Genomic DNA, 22,987 nt, shown 5'->3' on the forward strand with positions numbered 1-22,987 from the left:
TCAAACACTGATCACCATTTCAAATGACTATAACTTGGCCGTTTTACTGGAGAAGAAGCTCATAATGGCGTTCATGAATTCCTGGGACTGCCAACAACCAATCAGAACACGGCATTCTTCCTTGTTCACAGAGTGGAGTGTGGCCTTTTCCGCGTTTCTGATCAACACCTTGGAGTAGCACATGCTCTAAAATGAGGAGGCAACATAATAAGTTTATTAAAATAGAATACAAATAAGTAAAATAGCATAAAAAAAATGGAGCCACACTTTATTAAGGCGGGTTGTGCTGGCTGCCCCAACAAATTAATCAACAATTACTTCTGCTTCATGTTTTACAGCTACAAGACTTCTTCTTTCACTTTGTCAATGGGTGGCTGATGAAATCGGTTCACTTAAATACTCCTCTGTACTTTCATCATTTTTCATTAAAAATAATTACTTTAATAGATTTTTTAAGGTGTATAATTTTCTTTGACAAATTTAGAGATGCAGTTGAGAAGGATTGGTTCAGTACGAAACATTCCCCACAATTATTCAAATTAATGAATAATAAGGTTACATAAGTTTGAGTTGCAAAAAGATATGAAGATTAAGGCTAATATTTTGTGTCTGTATTTCAAAAGATTAAGCTTTTTACAATGCTATTTTGGGGTTTTCATTGCATTTAAGCTAACTTGTTCATAACTGCCTCAACAGTACCAGGCTCTCTATATGTTAGCGCACTTAGTTAAGTAAAATACATGACTTGGTTTTTCCTGGAACTACTAAAGTGGAAATGCTCCCGCCTTATTCTTATACATAACAAATGTATTTGAACTCCAAATCATAGTGAGCAATTTAAATGCCAACAACCCACACTAAAAAAGGTTCTTAAATATTTAAGCTATAAATTACCTCCCTGGGCAGCTTGGAAATGGCGTCGATCTTTGCTCGAGTTTCCTTAGCGAACACATCGTCAGGTGTCACAGAGGTGACAAGGTTCCTGTTGAAGGCCTCTGCGGCGGAGATCTTCTTATTAAACAGAAGCATCTCGTTGGCCTTAGCGGGGCGCATCAGCCGCAGGAACACGTATAAGGAGCAACACTCAGGCGTCAGGCCCAGCTGGGAGAATGGTGTGCGGAACGTTGCCTGGAAAACGAGAAAATTACACTGTTACCACTAAGATATGCACTTCCAGGCGCTTGTGGGCCATACGAAAATACTGATGAGCACCAAACAGGATAAAATCTGAACAGACTGCACGTTTCTCTAAGTTACTCGCAGTCTGTTCTGGTTTTATGTTGGTTGCACATAGTCATTTACCACTCAGATAGGCAGTTTGAATCAGTTGTAGTCCCTGAGAAAATCAAATTAAAACAAGCAAATTCGTTGAATTGATATCCCCCGCCAATATGCTTCTAGACACAAAAGACTTATATTTGACACTCAGCTAAAAAAGCATTTTTTTTAATACAAAGGGCCATAACTCTGTTATTAACAGATGGTGTACAATGCGATTTGGCATGCATCATCATCTTATCCATATATATATATACTCATACCAAGTTTCAATGAAATCCGCCATAGCGCTTCCAAGATTTGGCTCCGGACACAAAAGTGCCGCACGGACAGACGGAGAGACGGAAGAACAGAAGGACGGACGGACAACGCCAAAACAATATCCCTCTGCCTATGGCGGGGGATAACAAAGACCTTTCTTACAAGATTAAAATGTCAAAGGCTTCATTTCCAACTCAAAGATACTGATGAGCTGCTAACAGCATGAAACCTGAACAAAGTGTGCGGGTTGTTCTGGTTTAATGCTGGTTGAATAATTTATTATTAAAGCTGTTTTCGATTTGCTTCTGAGCTAGAAAGGATTAGCATGTAAAGAAATATGGTTTTATTGTTATTTGAGTTTGTATGTTAATTGTTTATGAATAAGCGTATTTTTTGGGTCGAAACGGAGCTTGGGTAAAATAAATTCTGAGAGTCTTGCCTAAATTTTAGAACGCTGCCGCAGATGAAATAAAACTTGATACCTCTTTATTGCTTGGCAGACATTATATCCGATACACTACCACCAGCGTGGATTATTTTTGTCTGGTAAGATTCATTTCAGTCTGTGTTCAATCTTATACAAACTCTTGTTAAAATGGATACTTATGCAGATGCTGTTGAATTTTGAGTAGTTTTTTGATTTTTATACAATTATTTGTTATGCTGACTAACATTATTTAATCAAAGGCTTTCAAAGCACATTTTAACATGGATTATGGTGCCTGCAGTAAATAAGGAACCAAGATAGGAAGCAATTCCAGTAACTCTTTCAGTGTTGGAACCGAATTTTGAAGGCCTTTGCAAACAGTTTGGATCCAGATGAGACGCCACAGAACGTGGCATCTCATCAGGATCCAACTGTTTGCTATTCTGATAGTATTCCTTGAAAAAAATAGAAGAAAATGCAAATTTTAGAAATACTGCAGACGACATTTTAGCAGACGTCAAATTACCCAGCATGCAAAGGTTTAACTGCGGTCTTAAAACATTTATATTAGTCACTACGTGGAAAAATGGGCCTTTGTGCAGGTGGGTACAGTGTCGTCCCAGATCAGGAATTACCCTTTCTTGCTTAACTGGATTTTAGCTAAGAAGACTTCCTTTTAAACAACAGGAAAATTCGTTTAATTGACATCCCCACCTTCTTCTCATTCATATCTACATGTATACACCTATGAAATTTCATGTTGACATCTTGTATTGTTTCTGAGATATAGCCCTAAAAAGTTTGTGACAGATGGACGGACTGACGGACGGACTGTAAGACAGATGGACAACACCAAAACTATATCTCTCCACCTTTTGCGAGGGATAATAAATACAATAAAAGCAGAAAGTGTCAGCCTATATACCACATAACATACCCGATCACTTGCGTACACTGCATCAAAGAGTCCCAGTACCGTGACTGACCCACCCACTGCTGGGCCATTAATCAAGGCAATCAGAGGCTTCGGGAAGTCTATAAATGCGGATACAAAACGCCTGAAAAGGGTGGAAAACTATCATTAGAGGGACCAAGACAATTTTGTTATTCATCATGTTTTTTACCATAACTACAGTAACTGTTACAGTATGATATACATGCAAGCAGGGTAGGCATACATCTTATAGAATAGTGATCAGTGAATCAAATAGTATTGGTCAGTATATAATTTAAAGCAATAAAAACAAACACGTATTTTGCATAAATGTTTCCATTTAACTCTAATAAATAACCCGCTTTCACAGGCATGACTTCTATGTTCTTGGGGTCAATGTTCATGAAGTTACTGAGGTAATTGCCACTGCAGAAGTAGTCGCCAGCACCTGGGTCCCAACAAATTGGAAGAAAAGAACTATACTATTGAGGGGCATACCTTTGGACAAAATAATACGATGGATGGTTTAGCAACTTAAACATTTCAAAGGGCCATAACTCTCTAAATAAATCATCTAACCAGAACCCACAAATAACATGCGCATCTCCTCAAGGTAGTTAAGCTTCCCATAAAGTTTCATTGAATTCAAGACATTTGTTGCTGAGGAATCGCCCGGACAAGAATTGCACTATATGTACAGTTAATGGAAAATTTGAAAGGGCCATAAGTCTGTGAAAAATCATCGGACCATAACTGGCTGATAATGTGCACATCTCCTTTTGGTAGTGAAGCTTCCCATAAAGTTTCATTGAATTCCGGTCATTAGTTGCTGAGAAATAGCCCGGACAAGAATTGCACTATATGTACAGTTAATGGAAAATTTCAAAGGGTCACAACTCTGTGAAAAAACATCTGACTAGAACCCGCTGATAATATGCACATGTCCTCTTGGTAGTGAAGCTTTCCATAAAGTTTCATTGAATTCCGGTCATTAGTTGCTGAGAAATAGCCCGGACAAGAATTGCACTATATGTACAGTTAATGGAAAATTTCAAAGGGCCATAACTCTGTGAAAAATCATCCGACCAGAACCGGCTGATAATATGCACATCTCCTCTTGGTAGTGAAGCTTCCCATAAAGTTAAATTGAATTTCGGTCATTAATTGCTGAGAAATAGCCCGGACAAAAATTGTGCACGGACGAACGCACGGACATACGAAGCGGCGACTGTATGATCCCCCTAAACATTTCGGGGGAGCATAAAAATAACTGAGTTCATTCCATTTATAGACTGATTCCCAATTGTACACATGCATTTTTTCCCAGATTTTAATAGGAATAAAGAAATATTAATCATAGACTTAATTCATATAGAAAAACAATTAAACCATATCTTCATTCATTCAATGATTTACTAAAATTCTTGTTTAAATGTTTCTAAAAAATAAATATTTTCAAGATGGTTCTTAATAGACCTATGCTTGAAGTATTCAAAACATGGATGCTTCTTTACAAAAGATAAAAAGTTGTTGCTCATTATTTGTCGCTATGCAGAAAATTAGTTTTTCTAATTGAGTTGATAATTACCTGTTAGAGTTGCTATGACAACCGACTTGTCCTCACTAGCTTCCTTCAGGGCAGCTATGAGTTCTTCATACATCTGAGAGAAAAAACAACAAAAAACAGTATTATGAAAATAGTAGTTTCAAATAGTGACAGTTCAAACATTTTCTTTATTTGTTTAAAGTAAATTCTTAGATTTCTTACCTCAATTTTTTTTTACTGGTACATACATTTTCTACATGTACACCATCTTGAATATAATAACCTATGTGTTTTGTTGTACTAGCATATTGATTTCATTTTTAAGTGTTTAGGTGCTGCAGATTGGACCAAGGTCTATGTTTAAGGATACACATTTTCACAGTAGTTAACACAGTCATAAAATCCAGTGCTGACTTGTAGCCTATTTTTTTTATTAAAGGTGCCTTTTCACAGATTTTGGCATGTTTTGAAGTTGGTCGTTAAATGCTTTATATTGATAAATGTTAATATTGGATATAACAATAAAAAAGAGGGCCTGAAAGGCCCAAAGTCGCTCACTTGAAATAACAAGATATTATTGGGACAAATCTTCTGACCAAGTTTCATGACGATCAGAAAATAAACCTCTACAGTGTTAACAAAGTTTTACTATAGCCATATAAGGAAAAATGCCCCGCCCCCTGGCAGCCATGTTTTTCAACCAACCGGCATCATTTTTGAACACTTCCAAGATATTATCGGGATCAATCTTCTGACCAAGTTTCATGAAGATCTGACAGTAAATATGGCCTCTAGAGTGTTAACAAGATTTTACTATAGCCGTATAAGGAAAAATGCCCCGCCCCTTGGAAGCCATGTTTTTCAAGCAAACATAATTATTTTCGAACTCATCCAAGATATCATTGTGAACAATCTTCTGACAAAATTTCATGAAGATTCGACAATAAATGTGGCCTCTTGAGTGTTAACAAGGTTTTACTAAAGCCATATATAGCCATAAAAGGAAAAATGCCCCGTCCCTGGTGGCCATGTTTTTAAAGCAACAGAAACCATTTTCGAACTCATCCAAGATATCATTGGGACGAATCTTCAGACCAAGTTTCATGATGATCGGAAAATAAATGTGGCCTCTAGAGTGTTAACAAGGTCATACATTTCAATATAATTTAAAATAAAGTTAAGAAGAAAATGTGTCGAAAAATGCGAAATAAGCCAGATATTTAATTCTGAAATAAAAATGTCTGTACAGTCAAATTCGCCAGAATGTATATCATGCATGTACGATGTGAAACTTAATTCATACGACACACGAACACTAACTCCAATCCTAATAAAAAGACAAATTCTTCGGTTATTGTAGGAAAATATGTACGAAATATCTTTTCGTCACCATGGGCTCGGGGCGCAAATTTGTCTTTGCTGCATTTTATGAAATTCGTCTTCAATGTCTTGCCTATTTTGTGTTATTGTAACATGTATTTATCAATACATTACAATTTAACACAAATCGTATAGTCTCCCTTTAATAGTTTGACAAAAGAATGCCATATTGTACAGAATCATCAAACAATTAAAAACATATTCAAAAGTTTGCTATCTTCCAGAATGTAAAACTATCATTTATTATTAATTCCACTTAATCTTCTTGTGCTTTAAAAAATATTTTAAAAAGGGCGACAACTCTGTCAATTCAACACAATTTTTCAAAAGCCATTTTGCAGTTACTTGCCTTGACATGCTAAACTAGAGTGTTCACAAGCTGTTTTTACTATATAAATATAAGGAAAATGATCCACCCAGCGGCCATGCTTTTGTACCGATCCGAACCATTTTCGAACTCAACCGTCATATCCAGAAAACACATGTTCTGACCAAATTTCATGAACATTGGACCAAAAATGTGACTTCTAGAGTGTTCACATGTTTTCACTATATACATAAAGAGAAAACTGCCCCGCCCCCTGGCGACCATGTTTTTCCACCGATCGGGACCATTTTCAAACTCGTCCGAGATATCAATGAAACCAATGTTTTGACCAAGTTTCATGATAATTGGGCAAACATTGTGACTTCTAGAGTGTTCACAAAGTTTCTCTTTAGCCATATAAGGAATACTGCCACGCCCCCTGGCGGCCATATTTTTCAACGGACCGAAACCTTTTTTGAACTCAACCAACATATTATTGAGACAAACATTTTGACAAAGTAACATGAAGATTGGGCATCAAATGTGACTTCTACAGTGTTCACAAGGTTTTTCTTTTTTTTACCTTGTGACCTAGTTTTTGACCCAGCTTGACCCAGTTTCGAACTCAGTCGCTGTATCAATGGGGCAAATGTTCTGACCAAGTTTCATGAAGATCGGACAATAAATGTGGCCTCTAGAGTGTTCACAAGGCAAATGTTGACGGCGCACGACGGACAAAAGGCGATCACAAAAGCTCACCATGAGCACGTTGTGCTCAGGTGAGCTAAAAATCAAGAATTAAATTAAAAAAAGAAATAAAAGGTAACCATCAGCAGGGATCGAACCACTGATCCCTGGAGTCCTGGAGTAAAAAGTCTCCCACTTAGACCACTCGGCCATCCTTCCGGATACAATGTCAAGTGTATTTTATACTTGATATAACCAATCCTCGTTGTTTCACAAAATATAACGACAACAACAGAACTCTCCAATTCATTAATTCGTTTCGCGTTGCATCGCTTTATCATTTTCGGGTTTTAAATCGTCAAAAGATGCATATAGTGGCTATTATAGAGCATGGTAAATGTTCAGTATTACTGTTTCCTCACAAATATCATAACTAAAACGAAAAATTGCGAATCTGAAACAACTGTTTCAATTTTGTCAATTTACCAAAACGTTAAAAGGACCCTTTAATTTACTGGTTTTTCATGAACTTTTGCTATAGGGCAACTTCTCAATCAGTCTATGCCATGCAGTTGAAAACCAATATTTCAAACATGGTTAATTGAAATGTATACCTTTTGTGAAATGTTTCCCATTCCCAATATCTTTTTTCTTCATTTAACTTAAATAAACATTGTTAATTCAAATTTCCATTTTTGAATGTTTTCCATTTCAAACAAAAATTTTGGTCACAACTATTTGTATCACAGCTTATTATCATTGTTTATTATATACCTGTTTAATGCTTTTAACAAAATACAGGTTGTATCAATCGTTGAAATAAAAAATCCCGTATTACGCTACTCGATGTTTCCAATTCCGTATTACCATACTAGCCGGACTACTTCGACCCATTTAATGACGTCACATTACGCGCAACGAAAATAGAAATATTTTATATTACGAAATATATTACGTAGTACATCGTGTGACGTCATTTCTGTGACGAAACACAATAGTTTTAACTAAACTCTATGGAATTTAAGAACATGTCAGACGTGGTATTTTTTAACAGTAAACTATATGTTAAAAACATCGAACGAATTCAAAAAGTATTTTGGAGTGTGTGTTTGTCATGCATAAATGTATATTTCGATAGGAATACAATAAAATAGTGTGGATCAAACTAAGTTTCGATAAAGACATGGAAGATAGAAGTGGAAGTGAATATTGTTTCAACGTTTTTGTTATAAACATCGGATTAAAGTTGTCAACTTAATTGTTTTAAACATTGGATTAACGATGGCATTAAGGTAAGCGTTTCGGAAACAACCTGTGTTTTCCCGGTTCGAATGTTTACACGTAGATTTACATAAACTGTATTTATACGCGTCTTAAATAAATTATGGCGTACCGTTTTAGTCATTGTTTTGTCAGTTTTGTTAAAGTAAAAAATACAATTGTTAACTGTTTTCGTTAGTTGTTGTGTATAATAAAAGGAATATTACGCTAGTCAATTGTTCCAAGAGTTTGTATCACTCTCTTGGCTTGTGCTATTTCGCATCACACTCGAGGCGGATCACACTCGAGGCTCCGCCTCTCGTGTGAGACGTCATCACACAAGCCACTCGAGTAATACAAACTCTTGGAACAATTGACTAGCGTAATATTCCGTATTTATTTTAAAGTTGCACCTGAGCCAATGCTGTCGTTAAAAAGTATGATTATAAAATTTGCTCCTTCAATTCTGTTTTTGGCAAACAAAGCCATTGCTGATTATCAACTGATCATTAATTAGATATACAGTGTTACGCACATTGAAGGGCATGTACGTTAAGTGTGAGTCATGTACACATTTTTTATTAAATTTCTTAATACATTTGGGCCGTTCTATGTGAAATAGGGGGTTTAATGCATGTGTAAAGTATCGTCCCAGATTAGCCTGTGCATTCCACACAGGCTAATCAGGGACCACACCTTCTGCCTTAACTGGATTTTTGCCAAGAAGAGACTTTTATAAACGAAAAATATCATAAAAGCGGCAAGTGTCTTAACACACGTGCATTAAACCCCCTTTTCACAAAGCAAAGCCCATTTGTTGGATAAATTCATTTAACCCCAAATTGCAGGGTTAATAGATTTTTAAGATCTCTTCAGTATTATGTTCAAAGCTTCTATTCATATCTGCATACATATTAAAACCAAAAGTGCAATGTTACAGCATACACATTGTTTAATATCAAATGAATAAGTTGTGAACATTTCAATTTCAAAGTATTTTGTATGGTCCAAATGAGCACTTGGCCAAAAAACGCCAACAAATGTGTATGTTTCCTGAATATTTAAGGCATTTTTCTTGGCTGGTCTGTTGAGCGTGATGCTGAATACTCCTAATGTATTTGTGACGAGCAGGGTCTGGTACTTATTGTCTGCCCTTGACTGGGAGTGGGTGCTTGACTGAGGTTCAGTCCCAGCCAGGGAGTCTATCAGTTGTATGTATTGCTTCTGTGCCTTATCCTGCAAAGTATATTAAACACTCTTTACAAATAGTGTTCATCCAGTCATGTTGTCCATAATCACAGTCAACAAAATGTTCACTTTAAAAATCAAATAAAAGAAATTGAAAGTCATTAATCCATGTTTGTGTGTTTTAAGTAATCGCAATCAAATATGTGAAATAAATTTCACGTACGAATGATTACGCAATGTTGTTAACCTCTAAGGTAACACTTGTGCTTCTTAATAGGAGTGAACTTTTTATACCATTAAAGCAACACAATTCCAAAAGTGTGAAAATGTGATTGTTCATGTTTCTCTATAAAGCACAAACAGTTTCTACCTGGGACATATTACCCAGGTCATTCCAGGCATTCCATTTGTATTTGCCAACCATGCCAAACATCCCCGGCTTTGGTGCAATGCATTTACCAACTGTCGCCTTAAAATACAATATGAACAAGAGCTGTCAAAGGACAGCGCGCTCGACTATTCGAGTGCTTGACAGTTTAACGTAAGCCATCATGGGGTTATTGTTCAAATTATTCAATAAGGTCAAGGTAATAGTTCAGGTATATTTTCCACAATCTATTGAACATTTGTAAAGACATAAAACAAACTAAATAGGTGTGATTTCAAGTTTGATAGCAATAGCTTGGGTGGAAAGTTTGGACAGTCCTTCAAAAATAAAGTAAATAAATAATAAAAATAAAAATATGGGGAGGTAGGGGGGGTTTAGAGGGGGTATAATGTGGGGTGTGGTCATTTATTAGATGATCTTTCAAAAATAAAAAAGGGAAAAAATAAAAAAATGGGGGGGGGGGGAAGGGGGGCAGGGATTCCGGGTTGGAGCGTGGGGTATTGTTTGGGTGGAATCCATTGTGGTATTCAGGTAAGTGTTGTTTTGTCAAAGTATTAATAAAATCTGATCATAAATAAAGAAGTTATGGCAATGTAATTAAAGTAATATGCATATTGTAAATGGAAAAAGGGCCATAATTCTTACAAAATACTTAATACAGTTGTCTGCTCTTGTTTATAGATTGGGGTCATGTTGGTAAAGAAGTTTGCAAAATATGAAAGCAATATGTCAAGGGACATTGAACATAATTGAGGTGGTACGCAAACTTTAACATAGATTTATCAATAATATGCATATTCTAAGTGAAAAAAGGGCCATAATTCATACAAAATGCTTGATACAGTTGTCTGCTCTTATTTATAGGTTGAGGTCATGTTGGTAAAGAAGTATGCAAAATATGAAAGCAATATGTCAAGGGATATTAAAAATATTTGAGGTGGTACGCAAACTTTTACAAAGATTTATCAATAATATGCATATTCTAAGTGAAACCAGAGCTGTCACCATAGAATGACTTATGCCCCCTATAAACGCTTGATAGTAGTAATAAGCTTTTTTCAAAACCAAAACGCAGATTTCGAAACCTAAACGCCAGTGTTCATTCTGGGCCAGATTGCCGGTGGGCCAATGGCCCATCAGCCATAAATTTAGTGTGCCATTTAAAGATTATGTAGGGGCCACCTGATTGCAGTATGTATGATAACTACCAGCTGCGTGTCTATTCATAGTACAAAATGTACTTGTCCGAAAATTCGAACAGCCGTTAAAAATGTTACTTTTACTATGCTTTTTACAAATGTCACAAAACATTAAATTATTTTTGTCATCGTACGACAACCACGTAAATTTCTCTAACCAACCTTTCTGGAATTTATGATCATCTACATTTTCCGAAGGTTTCAACATTTGTTCGCTTGACCAGCAGAAGATGTACATTTCGTCGATCAGTTCCGGTTAATGATTATTATCTTTGTAAATACATATATTAAACGACTTAATTGTAAAATTGTTTGTTTTTCTTTTAGAAGCAAAATATCTTACCTAAAAGATGCTACAATATTTTATTTTCCATGCATCTGTATACCTTGGCATATTATACATTTTTGTCCGAGTGTATTTAACCACTTCCGGTTGACAATATCTGTTCCGAATACAAACATTTGGGACCGTCTCAAACTGTATTTTAACTGTCAGATTTGACAGATTTGCACTAGAAAATCAAGAGTTAAGAACTTTTAAACGTTTTAATTCCTTAAAATTACAAGTTTGAAGAAAATTGAAGAGCATGTTAATATAAATGATTCCTTATACAGTAACACGATCTACTTAACTTCTATGACCAAAATAAACAAGTCGACACCATCATCCTGGACTTCAGTAAGACCTTCAACACGGTCCCACACCAACGCCTGCTACTGAAACTTGAGAACTATGGAATCCGAGGTAACCTCCTGTCATGGATCTCGAACTTCCTCACCCGCCGAGAAATGTGTGTGTTCGTTGACGGGGAGAAATCAAACCAAGTTCCAGTGGGATCCGGAATTCCTCAAGGGACAGTGCTAGGACCGTTGCTATTTTTGTGTCACATAAACGATCTGCCAGAAAGGGTGAAGTCCAAGATTCGACTTTTCGCAGATGACTGTCTCCTTTACAGACCTATAAAAACCTTTAAAGATCATGAAATTCTGCAAAATGACCTAGATAACCTTCACAAATGGGCCAACGAATGGGGGATGGAATTTAACGGAAAGAAATGTTACCTTCTAAGCTCAAATCTAGCTACTTCTACAATATTAACAAAGAAATCCTAAAAAGAGTACAAGAAAATCCCTACCTTGGAATAACCTTATCTGAAGACATGGAATGGAAAACTTATATCACCAACATAACAAAGCGAGCTAACTCAACCCTTGGATTCTTAAGAAGAAATTTCAGTCACTGCCCTTTAGAATGTCTTCCTAGCACTAGTCTGCTCCAAACTAGAATATGCCAGTGTTGTTTGGGACCCATTCCACCAAACAGACATTGACCGCCTAGAGTGTGTCCAGCGATCAGCCGCAAGGTTCATTACCAGAGACTACCGCTCCAGACAGCCTGGCTACGTCACTGAAATGCTCCGCAAGCTGGAACTCCCCCCACTCCAAGACAGACGGCGCGCCAAACGGTTGACGCTATTGTACAAGGTGGTGGTAGTGCACGTATCGGCCATTTCCATTGAACGCTACCTTGAGCCACTAAGGCCTAAACGTACCATAAGGGCTAAACAATACGAGGACTATATCCATCATAATATAGTGTGTAACCTTGTGAACAATAACTCCAAGTGCTTTGAAACTATCCCAGCAAACACTGTCCTCTTTCAAAATTCATTCTTTGTCAAAACTGTGATAGATTGGAATAGACTAAGTATGACATTGTGAACTCTCCAACAATTGACATTTTCAAAGACAGTGTATTAAAACAGCAATAGTGTAACAATCGCGCACTCCACCACCGTCGAGTAAAAGCCAGAATTGGTTTCTTCGACGTAATCATCCAGATCCAGAACTTCTTACTGTTATGTTATTATGATAAAATCGGGACTGGAGTTCCGGATCACTAATGCAACTAACGCCGTTTTCAAATCCGAATTTACACCAATTTGCTAGTGTTTTACCTCTTTGGAAGCGGATTTTTGTCCGCCATCCTACACACGTTTTTAAAGTTGGAATAATTCCATTCATCAATATTGAAACATCAAATTTCCTAGTTCACTCAGAACAGTAGTTTCGAATCAAGGACATGCATGTTCAGTGGTGTGGAAATGAAGATTTCCTCGTGCACAGATTTGTAGGTGTGGTCATACGACAGGCAAGCAGGTAGAGCGTTGACGTTGTTATTTGTTCATTCTCTGTTCGTTTAAAGGTTAATATTATGCTTTATGTGTTTCAGTGAGTTTTATGAGAGCAGACGGATGACTGAAGATAGAAAGGGGCATTGGTTCTGAACATTAACGAGTATACTTGTTATACTGCATTTTTCTCAGTTCTGTGTATAATGCCGTTAATGATACTTATTTGCAATTCATACTTTATGGCAAATAAAAGTAGGGTGGAACCAGTGTTAAGTGTCTGTGTTTCAAGAAATAAAATACCCTGCTTGTCATGACACCTAAACACACGTGTTTGTTTTTATTCTAAATAATTTGTTTGTCATAAAATGTAATTGAATATAAAACTTAAAACATGTCATTTTCACATAGTTTAATCTTAATTTTCCTGAGATCAATTAAAGTAAACAAACAAAACAAACACAAATTAAAATAGTATAACTAGAGTCACTAGACTGTCATAGCCTATATATATTTATGTATAAAATTGGTTAACAGATCTATATTAAAATATAGAACTAAAACAACGAAAACAAAACAAACAATAAAAGAAAATATACTATTCACAATTTGCTAAGGATCACTTGTTATAGTATATGTAATTTGAAGTTCACCCCTAGCTAGATTCCGCCAGCGTCACGCATCGTTGATAATCAATACATAAAAATAAATCAAAAACACACATTCTAATATCAAAACCTGCATAAATACAATTTAAAATGAATGTAATCCAAAATTTAAGATACCGGTAATTTGAAATTAAAAAGTGATCCTTAGCAAATTTTGAGTAGTATATTTGCAACCTCAACGAACAAGTATTCAATGAACTGCAAAACAGTTTGAAAACATAGAATATAAAATGAATTAATAAGCAATTCTCATGATAATACTTCATGGATTTAATATAGTATACCCAAATCTAATTTTGAGTAGTATATTCGCCACCTCAACGAACAAGTAATCAATGAACTGCACATATTATTACTACAGCAAAACAGTTTGGAAACATAGAACATAAAAGGGATTAATAAGCAATTCACATGGTAATACTTCATGGCTTTAATATAGTATACCCAAAGCTGAATGTCTCACAACTGTACAATTACATCACACATTGCACAAATTAAACTAGTTGATCCAGCACCATACTTTGAATGACTGACAGAAACACTGCAAGAAAAGATGATTGTACAAAACTGAAGGAAATATGATTTGCATAAATAAAGGGAAAATAAGCGAAAACAAATAAAGGGAAGATGATGAATTTAAACAAAGGGACACAAATTTAACACAAATAAAGGAAAGATGATTGAACACATATTAAGGAAAGATATAAAAAAATTCATATAGCAAAATCAGTATTGATCACACAGTCAACGTGTCAATCATACCAATAAAGTAGTTGTTACTACATACCTTGGTAAAATATTACAGTAATACATCAATAAATAACAAAATCACAAAAAGGCACATATTCTGAAGGATTTAATTTAAATAGAACAATAGCTGTGTTTGGGAAACACAATGCCCCCTACTGCTTTTTGAAGCCATAAATTTGACCTTTGACATTGAAGGATGATCTTGACCTTTCACCACTCAAAATGAGCAGCTTCATGAGATACACGTGCATGCCAAATATGAAGTTGCTATTTTCAATATTGCAAAAGTCGTGAGCAAGGTTAAAGTTTTGGGACACATACAATGACAGACAGACAGACAGGCCAAAAACAATATACCCCGATCATTCGATCCGGGGGCATAAAAAAGTAAATAACGTAATGGCATGACATGCAATATTGGAAACATGAAACTACCCAACATAGCATGACAAAAACACAAAGCTAGCCACTACATTTATGTCAGTACAAATAACTTTAAAACATGAACAAAACCACAGTCAAATTAAGATTTAGACATTTTGTGATATAAAACAAATGACGATGGGTAAAGGTTTCATGATCAGAAACCATGTAAATATCTTTTCTTGTATATTACAGCGTAAAGAGTACTTATAATTGTTTCAAAGTGTAAGCACTATCCCTTGTTACAGATACCCACACATACATTAAACTTGACAACATTGCATGACAAATTATTTTGAAACATCAAACTAACCAATATTTCATGACTAATACATTGAAAACATGAAAGTAGAAATTATGTAATGACAAATATCTTGAAAACATTAAATTAGCAACAATGTCATTACAAAAACATTGAAACCATGAAAACATATCATAACAAATACATTCAAAACATGAAATGGACAATAGTGTCATGCAAAATACATTGAGAACATGACACTAACAATTGTGCCATGACAAATACCCTGAAAACATAACTGTAGCCAATTTTTCATGGCAAAAGCCACAGGTGGAAGTAACGTACCCAGGATAGTATTTTTCATATATATATTTTTTAGGAGCCCAATATATTCAAATAAATATATAAAATCATGTTTAATAAGAAAAAAATTGACAAAGAGCCATGAAAAAAAATCCCCACCCTCTGATATTGAAATCATAACAAGGTCATTAACTAGACTTTATTATAGACCTGTCTTCGCGGGCCGCAAAAATGTCAAAAATAGCTTTAATCCAAAGCATCCCTTGATCCTACTATGGGCAATTGGACAACCTTTCAAAAAAAGTTAACTTCAAAAATATCTGTCCAGCCGTTAACTCACATTCGGTCGAAAACCGAGCAATATTTCGAGTCCGTTTGTCAACACGAATAAATCTTCTACAGACTTTCAAACAATATTTTTGAGTTTTTGCCCCTTAATCGATAGCTCCCGTCCTATTCCTTTGAAACAACGAAGCGTGTCAAATAATGCATGCATATGCAACCACTTACCCCTAAAAACTTATTCCAATACAATCAGAATGATAAGTAATTTCCATTTATTCACATTTATTAAAACATTGTTGTTGTTGTTGATTGGATATTTATGTGCCTGGCTCTGTCAGTGTAATTCACTGCTAAGCCGGGTTCAAGAGCGATGGCTACTTTCGTTTTCAAGTAAATCAAATTTAGAGTTAAAACAGTTGTTGCAAAGAAAATATAACATTTTGGAATTAGTTTTTAGGGGTAAGTGGTTGCATATGCATGCATTATTTGACACGCTTCGTTGTTTCAAAGGAATAGGACGCGAGCTATCGATTAAGGGCAAAAACTCAAAAATATTGTTTGAAAGTCTGTAGAAGATTTATTCGGGTTGACAAACGGACTCGAAATATTGCTCGGTTTTTGACCGACTGTGAGTTAACGGCTGGACAGATATTTTTGAAGTTAACTTTTTTTGAAAGGTTGTCCAATTGCCCATAGGAGGATCAATGGATGCTTTTGATTAAAGCTACTTTTGACATTTTTGCGGCCAGCGAAGACAGGTCTATGATAAATTCTAGTTAATGACCTTGTTATGATTCCAATATCAGAGGGTGGGGATTTTTTTTTTCATGGCTCTTTGTCAATTTTTTTCTCATTAAACATGATTTTATATATTTATTTGAATATATTGGGCTCCTAAAAAAAAAAAAAATACTATCCAGGGTACGTTACTTCCACCTGTGGCAAAAGCCATTAAAAAATGAACCCAGCTAACATATCATGACAAATTACTTGAAAACATAAAACTAGCCAATATGTCATGACAAATCTCTTGAAAGATATAAAATATATCTTGTCATATAAATTTGTTGCCGTATATTATCCAAAATTGTGAATTGTGACATTATTGCACAAACAGTTAGCCAACTAGCAAGAACATTCAACCATCATGTCAGACCATGATAAGATGATTAGAGGTGAAAATATATACTTCTTACCTATTATAAACTTACAATCAGTAATCATAATGTGGAAAATTGCTCTATATCAGATTGAAGGGAAGTAACTTTTCAAACCCTGTCGTTAAATTATGTACGTTTTAAGCCCTGAAGAACAACCTTTAATTCATTAACATTAAAATGCGCTAAGAAGCAAGTTTGGTTCATTACTGTAGTCCCAGCATATACAATCTACTGTAAAAATGTCTTTAAAGATTCAAAAAAATGATAAATTGCATATTAACACTATACAAAAACCTATAAAGGGACTTTGATACACATACATATCAACATATTGTCTGTACAATAAAACCACCTAACCATTGCTAATCATTGTACATACAGAGTTTGAAAATTAGAAATGATGTGATGCCTGACAAAAAGTAGTTGGCCTAACATTTCCTGAAATCTTACATCTGATGGCATTTCTTAGGCATGGCTTCCTTTTATGTTATAATGATTTTAAATACAAAAAAATAAAAAGACTGGAGGGGATGTCACCCTCTGGGATGATTGACGACCATGTAATTAGGTCAAAAGGTCAGTGAGTGCATTTTGCTTAAAAAATTGAGGTAACATTGCCAAAATTGTGAAATATCAGATACTATTACTGATTTTACTCCTGAACTGACTTATATTTGATACTTGGAGGGTTAGCTCAGTTTTTAACTGATTTTGGCTTTTCATAAGTAGGTCAAAGGTCATCAAGTGCACTTTTATAACCCGTTTAGAACGTTAATTGCAGTGTATGTAGAAACCAACCAAAGATCCATGTAATATATATTTTTAAGTAACTTTTCGATGCGAGATGGGTACGTTGATGATGAAAAGAGTATTTCTCTGTTGTATCTTATTATTAATAAGTGAATGTTCCTATTTTTGTAAATTACGTTACCTAAATTAAAAGAAAACAATGTTCATTTTAAGACTTTTAAGACTTTTTGCGTTTTTCAATATAAAAACTTTTTATAATAAGAACCAAAATTATTTCTGCATTATCCTATCAATACAAATGCGAGACTTTAAACTATGAAAGTATAGTTACAAGTAAACATGTGTGATCTACGTTACAGTCTATATATATATATATTGTTTTATATAAATTGTATGATAAAAACTATTTTAAATAAACATTTTCAGCTCAAATAGTATACTCTAATAAAGTTCTTAATACTAAACATTCTATAATGTCATATTTATGCAAGATAAGTTATTTTTAATTCACCAAATTAGTATTAATTGTTATAGATATGAATAATGTAAAACAGAAATTATTTTACCAAAACAGTGATCTATTTAGTAATTTATTTCAAAATCTTGAAGTACCATTTATAATATAAAACAAATGTTCATCTGACTTCAATGCAATATTATGGCCATCATGCTGAAGATAATCACGGTCTTGTGTGATAATTTATTTAACAAACGTTACATAAATTAACAGTTTTGTTCCAAAACACAAATTACTATGGCAGTATATGTATCTCCTTATCTTTTATCTTTTACAATATTATCTAGGGTTTAAACAGCCATTCGCTTCACATGCGCATTCAAACAAGCATCATTTGTCAGATCGATAGCACTTACTTCGTGCTGTACTACACATGGTTTGACAGCCACATGATACTAACTGGACACATGCTGCAGGGACCTTTGGTTTCCTCGTCCATACCGCTTTCAATGAATTTTCTTCAAGTTTCCATGCGCCAGTATAAAGAGGATCATCAGGCTGAAAAGCCTTATCTGTGGCATTTAGCCATATCTTTGCCTGATAATTTGCCCTTTTGATGTGAAGTTCAAGCGCATCATTTGTAGGGCGTAACAAATCCAAACTCTTCCTGGCTTTCAAAAATAACCGATACCTACATGTGTCAATGGGAGGTCCTGACAGCAGCCGTAGAGCACACACAGAAATTTAGAAACAGCTAGAGTATCACCATCTCTCTACCAACACCCTCCAATGTATAAGGTTGTGCGATATTCCTCACCCAGGTGGTTTTCTTACTTATTCCATTTAGAGCAGACGTGGTGTCGCCTCCTGTCAATGCGTGAAACCCCAAAATGTTCCTTCTGATATTGTCACCTAGTTTTTCAGATATTGTGTGCACAGGATAACATTTTCTTTGTTTGCCTGTACCAGATATTATATATACATCGGCGTCAGCTCCAAGGTGGTATATTAACAAGAGCAGAACGTCAGTGTCTCTACAATATACTTCTAAACGCCCGTAGCCTCTATCAATAGCGTCCGTTGAGTGCAATATTATCCGCGTATCTGCCTCCTCATGATTTACACATAGGCTTGTCGCATCAAAAGAACTCGACTTTGAATCAATATCACCTGGAAATCCACCTCCTACAACTATAGTTTATCCTGCTGGAAGATTTTCTTAATGTTTTAGCAATTCGTTTGAGAGAAATTCAGCCAAGTCTGCTTTATTGCCATCGTGTGTTATATACTGTTCCCATATTTGCGGAAGAGGAACGTTTGGACTTGGTATAAGCTTCCTAATAGGTCGACCCTTTCCTTTCGTCTTAACTCTCATTGCTTCTTGGATATATTTACTTCCAAAGTATCGATCAAAAGTCACATCAACTTGGGTAGTGTTTGCACTGAAATGACTTAAAACAGATGTTACAAAAACAGTTGTATATTGTCCAAATGTTCGACAGTCCTCAGGCTTATCTAAACTCTGTATTATCGCGTGTCCATCAATTTTTGCACATGTTGCATCAGTCGTTGTCGGAACAACTAGAGGCGTCTTTATATCATTGCCCTTTGTAAGCACTTGGAGTATGTTTGAATTCTGGGTTTTATGCATTTTACCACTGGCCTTTGCAAATGATAATGACACATCAGAAAGTTCATGTTCTAGTACAGATGCTGTTTCTACAGCTCACCCCGAATAAGCTGCGTTGAAAAAGTCTCTGCATTAGCTTTCTGTCAGCCTTTAAAATCTTTGTCACTTTCTTCTTTTCGCGGACTGTCTCCTAATAGGGATATGCAAATGTTTTGGACTGTACCTTTTGAATAGGAGCACAAAATTCAACATTCTGCTATTTCAGCCTTTTCTCTGCAAATTACTTGAGTAATGTTTTACCTCGACTTTCACAGGTTAATAAGTCATCGGAGATATCATTAATTGCACGTCCTTAGATGCCATTGCGAACAGTCTGTTCTCTTCATGCACTCCGATTATATCATATGAACCAAAGAGCTGCATCATGTTCTTGATGCACTCTTCCTTTGAAGAAACTCGAACGAGTTCCATCTGCTCTATTCTTGAATATTCCAATATCTTCGTCATTATCATTTTGATTTAACAATTTGTATGGTACTATTGGCAACCTCAGATCTTACTGACCACGTAATACAAAACCTATATCTTGCCTGGTCCTGTCTTGTTATTCAAATAATACCCCCTGTCGTTTTACACATTCTGATTATCCACTCAGTAGCTTGGTCGACAGGTACTCCGTTGAATGCTTAAATGTTAAAGTTTTGGGACAGAATGACAAAATGACAGACAGACAGGCCAAAAACAACATAACCCCGATCATTCGATCCGGGGGCAAAAAAAGAACAATGGAGGCGACAACGAACACCCTTGTCTTAAGCAACAAATGACACCCATTCAACCGGACACAGGAAGAAACTGAATTATATAAAGATTTAACAAGTTTAATCGTAAAATTAAACACAACTATGGCGAACGTTTTTAGACGGACGGTCATGTCCTGGAATACTTATGCTAATTGGACCATAAACAAATCCACATGAAGTGGGTGGACCTTGTAAATTAAAATGCTTTTTTAGATAATGTTTTGATTGTCAGAAAACAGTTAAACATTGATTGAAAAAATCCGAATAGACATCGTTTTCACTAAATCAAATTAAATAATTTGTCAACTTGTGACTTTTATGTAGAGTTAAATTGTACATATTCGCAACAATGACGCGCGTTGGCCTAGTAACGGTCCTGAGTTTACTTATTAGTGTCGTGTGCAGCTCAGGACTTGTAAATGTGCTGGATAAAAAGAAAAACGCTATAAGAGATGCCATGGAGGCAGACATTGCATAACTTCGCCATGAAATGGGAAATGTTTCCAGCCAGTTGGCACATCTCTTGCATGGAACGGATAGATTTTAAAGTTATGTTCAAAACGCCAGCCAATGTGGATGTGAAAAAGCCGAAAAGCGACAGACAACAGACCAATTTATCTTCCATCAAGTTATTAGAAAAGGTTTTATGTCGGAGAAAATATCGCTGAAAAAAAGAAGTTTAAATGATACACAGAAATGCCAATTCTACAATCAAAAATGTTGATAGGATAGACCGGAGTCTGACTTCAAACGTGATAAATCAAAGCGAAACGAAATCACACGTTAAACGTATTAATGACATTACAGTCAATCAAAGTCGAGAAATCAAAAAACAAATGGACAGAATCATGACTAAATTGGATTCCCTGAATGAAGTTTTTAACCGGGGATAAGAAGGAGTAAAGCGTGACATATCCGCTCTGCCTGATTTCGAGGCGAGGATAATTTAATTAGAGGAGGATTTTAATCGGACATTAGAAGGAGTAAAGCTTGCTACATCGGCTCTGCTTGATTCCGAGGCGAGGATAAATAAATCAGAGGCAGATTTTGATAAGCTCACTTTTCAATGCGTTGGGCGTGTCTAGTTTGGTTGGCATTCACGGCAAAGTATCTATCTTAGGCCAAATCACAATACGGATGATAACTCGCAACTAAAGTCTGCTCTGATATCGGTGGGTTCCTAGTAGAGATCAACAGTAAGGAAGAAAACGAATTCATAAAGAATACATTTTATAAAAATTTGGATATTTTTCTTGGTGGCAGTGACGGTATTATCGATGGAAACTGGAAATGGGCACATAGCGGTGATCGTATTCCGATGCAGAATCAGGAAGGATTTCAGAAGTGGGCCAGAAAAGAACCGAATAACGATAGTTCAAATGAGCATTGCTTGATAATGAAAATAAATGTAGAGTGGAATGATGACGTTTGCCAAAAAAGATTAGGTATGTTTGTGAGCACACACATATATATTCATAAAAGACTCGAACGTTTCTAGATGAACTTGATTGTAAAGATTTCAATTTTTATATTTAATCATTTTATATGATTTTTGGGGTGAATATTTATTTATTAACTCTTATGGTTTTATGCCCATGTCTGACATTTGATGAAGAACGTGTACATTTAGAAATACTGTATCGCCGGTACGGAATAACACGGGTGGAAAACAAGTAGCCTAATGAGTATTTTCTCAGAGTGTCGTGTAACAAAGTGACACTGTTGTTCACAGTCATGACGCAAATACTAGTAAAAAAACATTAGTCCACATGTTAAATTGTGCTTTTTTAGACGCATGTCTTGTTTTGATAATTTAACTGACCTTTATACTTTTTTTAAAACTGTTTGCTATATTGTTATTTATGTATATATATATATAGCCGCAATTGTGTACGTGTTGCTGACTCAGATATCGATATGTTATATTAATGTATTTATTAATTATGATAAAGACTTCAAATCAAGAGAAGTCGAATTCTCATATATAACTTTTGAAGTACATAAATCAATAACAAAAAATAAAATAACATTTATCCTTTTCACTCAAGTTTTAGGCAATGTACCATGTTCAGTTTACAACCAATAATTATAGTCAATGTTTTCACTGCTAATGTAAAAAAAAACAATATCGCATCAAGTATTTAATGTGGTGTATTAAAACGTGTTGTTCAATAATATCGGACGTTATCGGGAGTTACCGACGAATAAACGGCTACAACATAAAATATATTCATTGTTTTTTAAAGAGGATTCGCTGTTAGAAAAACTACAAAAACTCGCGTATGTGTATATTATGTGTTTTATATCACAAAATGTAAATAAAAATCGAAATTAGGATGACCTATGATGTTTCAGTGAACTAAATTAAGTTTAAACTTGGCTTTGCAATATGAAATCATTTGAGTGTTGCTGAATTTCAATTAAAAAGGTGCAATTTGGCGGAATTTAGTGTTTAAAATGTTTAATTCCCGCAAAGCATGTCAAAGAACAGAACAGATTTAGATTTTGCAATTTAAGTCCAATTAAGGTA

The 22,987-nt window shown here is 35.3% G+C and overlaps 1 protein-coding gene across 1 annotated transcript; it reads right to left on the reverse strand.

The window, feature by feature from the left end:
* Positions 1 to 27: 27 nt before the first annotated feature.
* Positions 28 to 17,279, reverse strand: LOC127872622 (enoyl-CoA delta isomerase 2-like). Its single transcript, XM_052415951.1, has 8 exons — positions 17,268 to 17,279; positions 9,639 to 9,761; positions 9,119 to 9,316; positions 4,489 to 4,561; positions 3,246 to 3,348; positions 2,904 to 3,024; positions 895 to 1,128; positions 28 to 186 (listed from the first exon to the last, which is right to left on the reverse strand). Exons 1-8 carry the CDS (start codon positions 17,277 to 17,279, stop codon positions 28 to 30), a joined length of 1,023 nt encoding a protein of 340 aa, XP_052271911.1.
* Positions 17,280 to 22,987: the final 5,708 nt, after the last annotated feature.

This window comes from Dreissena polymorpha, chromosome 3, assembly GCF_020536995.1.
Source record: "Dreissena polymorpha isolate Duluth1 chromosome 3, UMN_Dpol_1.0, whole genome shotgun sequence".
In the NCBI taxonomy this organism is placed as follows: Eukaryota; Metazoa; Mollusca; class Bivalvia; order Myida; family Dreissenidae; genus Dreissena; species Dreissena polymorpha.